The sequence below is a fragment of the Lactuca virosa genome, chromosome 9 (assembly GCF_052849685.1).
Source record: "Lactuca virosa cultivar CGN04683 chromosome 9, Lactuca_virosa_CGN04683_v6, whole genome shotgun sequence".
Lineage (NCBI taxonomy): Eukaryota > Viridiplantae > Streptophyta > Magnoliopsida > Asterales > Asteraceae > Lactuca > Lactuca virosa.
In genome coordinates, this window is record NC_136434.1 from 146854442 (window position 1) to 146857697 (window position 3256).

General features: G+C 39.9%; 1 protein-coding gene and 1 non-coding gene across 2 annotated transcripts; one reads left to right on the forward strand and one right to left on the reverse strand.

Annotated features, from left to right (window-relative positions):
* Positions 1-689: 689 nt before the first annotated feature.
* On the forward strand, positions 690-3003 carry LOC145139899 (uncharacterized). The gene is made up of 3 exons (XM_079073568.1): positions 690-721; positions 780-1460; positions 1620-3003. Exons 1-3 carry the CDS (start codon positions 690-692, stop codon positions 3001-3003), a joined length of 2097 nt encoding a protein of 698 aa, XP_078929694.1.
* Positions 1459-1565, reverse strand: LOC145141640 (small nucleolar RNA R71). Its single transcript, XR_013722833.1, has one exon. It is a non-coding gene; the product is annotated as a small nucleolar RNA R71 (small nucleolar RNA).
* Positions 3004-3256: the final 253 nt, after the last annotated feature.

The window sequence follows — 3256 nt, forward strand, 5'->3', positions numbered from 1 at the left end:
TTAGCTAGTTACAAGTCTTATTTCACCCGAATAATTAACCTAGGAAATCTATTAGTTTAATCAACTGACCATTGTTTGAATTGGTATGTTTTCTAAGGATTAGTAATAGCGAATGCGAATCTAATCAGCAGAGTCGGTAACCAATAACAATTAATCTATTATATTATCATAAAAATTAACCATAGGAGTAAATGAGTTGAACCTAAACAGAAACCCTCTTTGATCATTGAATTTAATTTGTTTTTACGTGTTTTCAGCTTTTAATTGAGTAGTTAAGTTTTAGTTAAGTTTCTAGTCTTGCAAAACTAGAGAAACCCCTATTTTCTATTACTTGCTTTTAGTTAATTCTAGTTTTTAGTTTTAATTTTCCGTTCTCTGAGTTCGATACCCTATTTATTTAACTACACCACAATTGATAGGTCCACTGCCTTTGTGTGTCAATTTTATAATTAAAAGTAGGATTAAAACTAGTTGAGTTTACACACATCAAGTTTTTGGCGCCGTTGCTGGGGAACGGTTCAAAAATTAGCACTAATTTCTAGTTTTATCGATCCTTTGTGTGAGATTTATCTTGCATAAAGTTATTTTTAGGTAATTTAGTTATGAGGATTACTTTTAATAGTTTTCTGTTTTAGAAATTTAATTAGAATTTTTTTCTGTTTCTGCCTTGAACTCGCCGAGCGCAGTCGATGCTATTCGGTGAGCCCATCACTGTTTCACAGTTTTTATTTTTATTTTCTTTTTGTTCTTTTTACGCGTTTTTCTTACTTTGGTTGCAGTTGTTACATGACCCGAGGATCCAATACGTCTTTGGTTCCTCCACTTGAAGACCCGGAGTCCGCTCTAAAGAAGAATAAGGGAAAAGCCGTTGGAGAATCCGCTTCTTCAAAGAACTCACCTTTGAAGAATCTCAAATCCGTTTTTAGTAAGAAAAAGAGCAGCAAATCAGGAGCATGCAACACCTCTTCCTTGGCAAACGAAGACCCAATCAAGGAAGACATCGTGAACGAGTCCGAAAGGGAAGAAAGCAAATTTGAAGAAGGTAGCGATCTAGAAGGTGACTTTGACAACAACATGGCGAACATCGATGAAGTTCCCATGGGCGAATGGAAGAAGAGGATACGAGATGATACCGGCCCGGGACTTGTGCAACCCGCAATTCCCGCGACTGCCACTTTTGAGCTTAAGGGTCACATACTTGCTCAACTCAAGGAGATCCCCTTCTACGGAAAAGACCACGAAGATGCCTATAAACACTTGGATGAAGTCAATGATGTAGCTGATTATTTTAATGTTCCAAATGTGCCTCGCGAAACCCAGCTGCTTCGTATGCTTCCAGTTACATTCAAAGGTGCTGCAAAGGATTGGCTCAAGTCACTCCCTCCCGGATCCATCACTACATGGGCTAAGATGAAGGAAGAATTTATTGACCAGTTTTGTCCACCTTCGAAAATAGCCAAGTTGAAGAAAGCTATTGCCAACTTTGAACAACAAGCTGGAGAGTCCCTTTATGAGGCATGGGAGAGATACAAAAGTCTACTAAGGAATTGCCCACATCATGATCTTAATAGCCAACAAAAAGTCTCCATTTTCTATGATGGAGTCAATGTAACAACTAGGCAGCTCCTTGACTCGCAAGGACCCCTCACAAAGAAGGCACCCCTGGTGATCAAAGAACTAATTGAAGAATTCTCTAAGCATTCTAGAGAATACCACAATCCAAGGAATGATATGACCAAGGGATCAGCTTATGCAGCTTCTGAAGATTTGTCGGCAGTTATGGCAATGTTGATAACCATGGATAGGAGGATGGATAAAATGGATCAAATAATCCATGCTATTCGGGTAGGATGTGAGAATTGCAATGGACCTCATCTAACTAGAGATTGTGATTTGGACGAGAACGAGAATAAGAAAGTGCAAGTATGCTATTCTAGTGGTGATAGATTTGATGACGATTGGCGAAAACCTAAGAAAGAATGGCTTCCTTATGATGAGTACAAGAAAGCAAGGGAGGAGAAATATAGACAAAAGGCAAGGGGTTTTTACCAAAAGGAGGAGCCGGTACAAGAAAAGAAACCAAATCTAGAAGAAATGCTCACTAAATTTGTAGCTGCATCCGAGAAAAGACACAATGATCACAATGCTGCAATACAAGATAAAAGAACAATATTAAGGAATCAGCAAGCATCTATTCACAACATTGAGAAGCAGCTGGGGCAACTTGCCCAACAAATGAATCAAAGAGCACCGGGAGAACTTCCTAGTAACACCAAAAACAATCCAAAAGGCACACATATAAATATTGTGACAACTAGGAGTGGAAAGATAATTACTCCTCTGGCCCCTATTCAGAACGAAGACCCGAAGCTGGTACAAGAGAAGGAGGCAGGAGGCCAGAACCAAAATCAGACCCAACTGAACCCAGACTCTACTCGCCGAGTCCAGGATATGGACTCGACGAGTCCGTCACTTGATCAAAAAATTAAGCCTCCTGTTAAGCCATATCAGCCACCACTGCCATATCCAGCCCGAGCTAGACAAGAAAAGAATGAAGAAGACTACCAGAAGTTTCTAGAACACATAAAGGCTCTTCAAATTAATTTACCATTCATAGAAGCGGTTTCTCAAATGTCAAAATACGCCAAATTTCTCAAGGATCTTCTAACTAATAGAAGGAAGATGGAAGAAGTGAAGAAGGTGGTCCTAAACGAGAACTGTTCAGCTGCTATGTTGAACAAACTTCCTAAAAAGAAAGGGGATCCGGGAAGTTTAACATTGCCCTGCCAATTTGGAAACTTAGCTACCATTTATGCATTAGCTGATTCAGGGGCAAGTGTAAATCTCATGCCTTACTCGTTTTTCAAAAAGTTAGATCTTCCCGAGCCAAGACCCATTCGTATGGCAATACACCTAGCAAACAAGACGGTTACATTTCCTAGGGGAATTTGTGAAGATCTTTTGGTGAAGGTGGACAAGTTCGTATTCCCGCGGACTTTATAGTTTTAGACATGGAAGCGGATCCCCAAGTCCCGATCATACTCGGAAGACCTTTTCTTAATACGGCAAGTGCTATCGTCAACATGCGAGATTCTAAACTTACCCTTCGGGTAGGAGATGAATCAGTCACATTTGGAGTTGATCAAGCCATGAAGCATGCAAGGAGTAGTGACGACACGACATTTTCAATTGACATGTTGGAAGAATTATTGGAAGATTGGAATGAAGATGAGCTAAACAAGTCCACCGTCACATT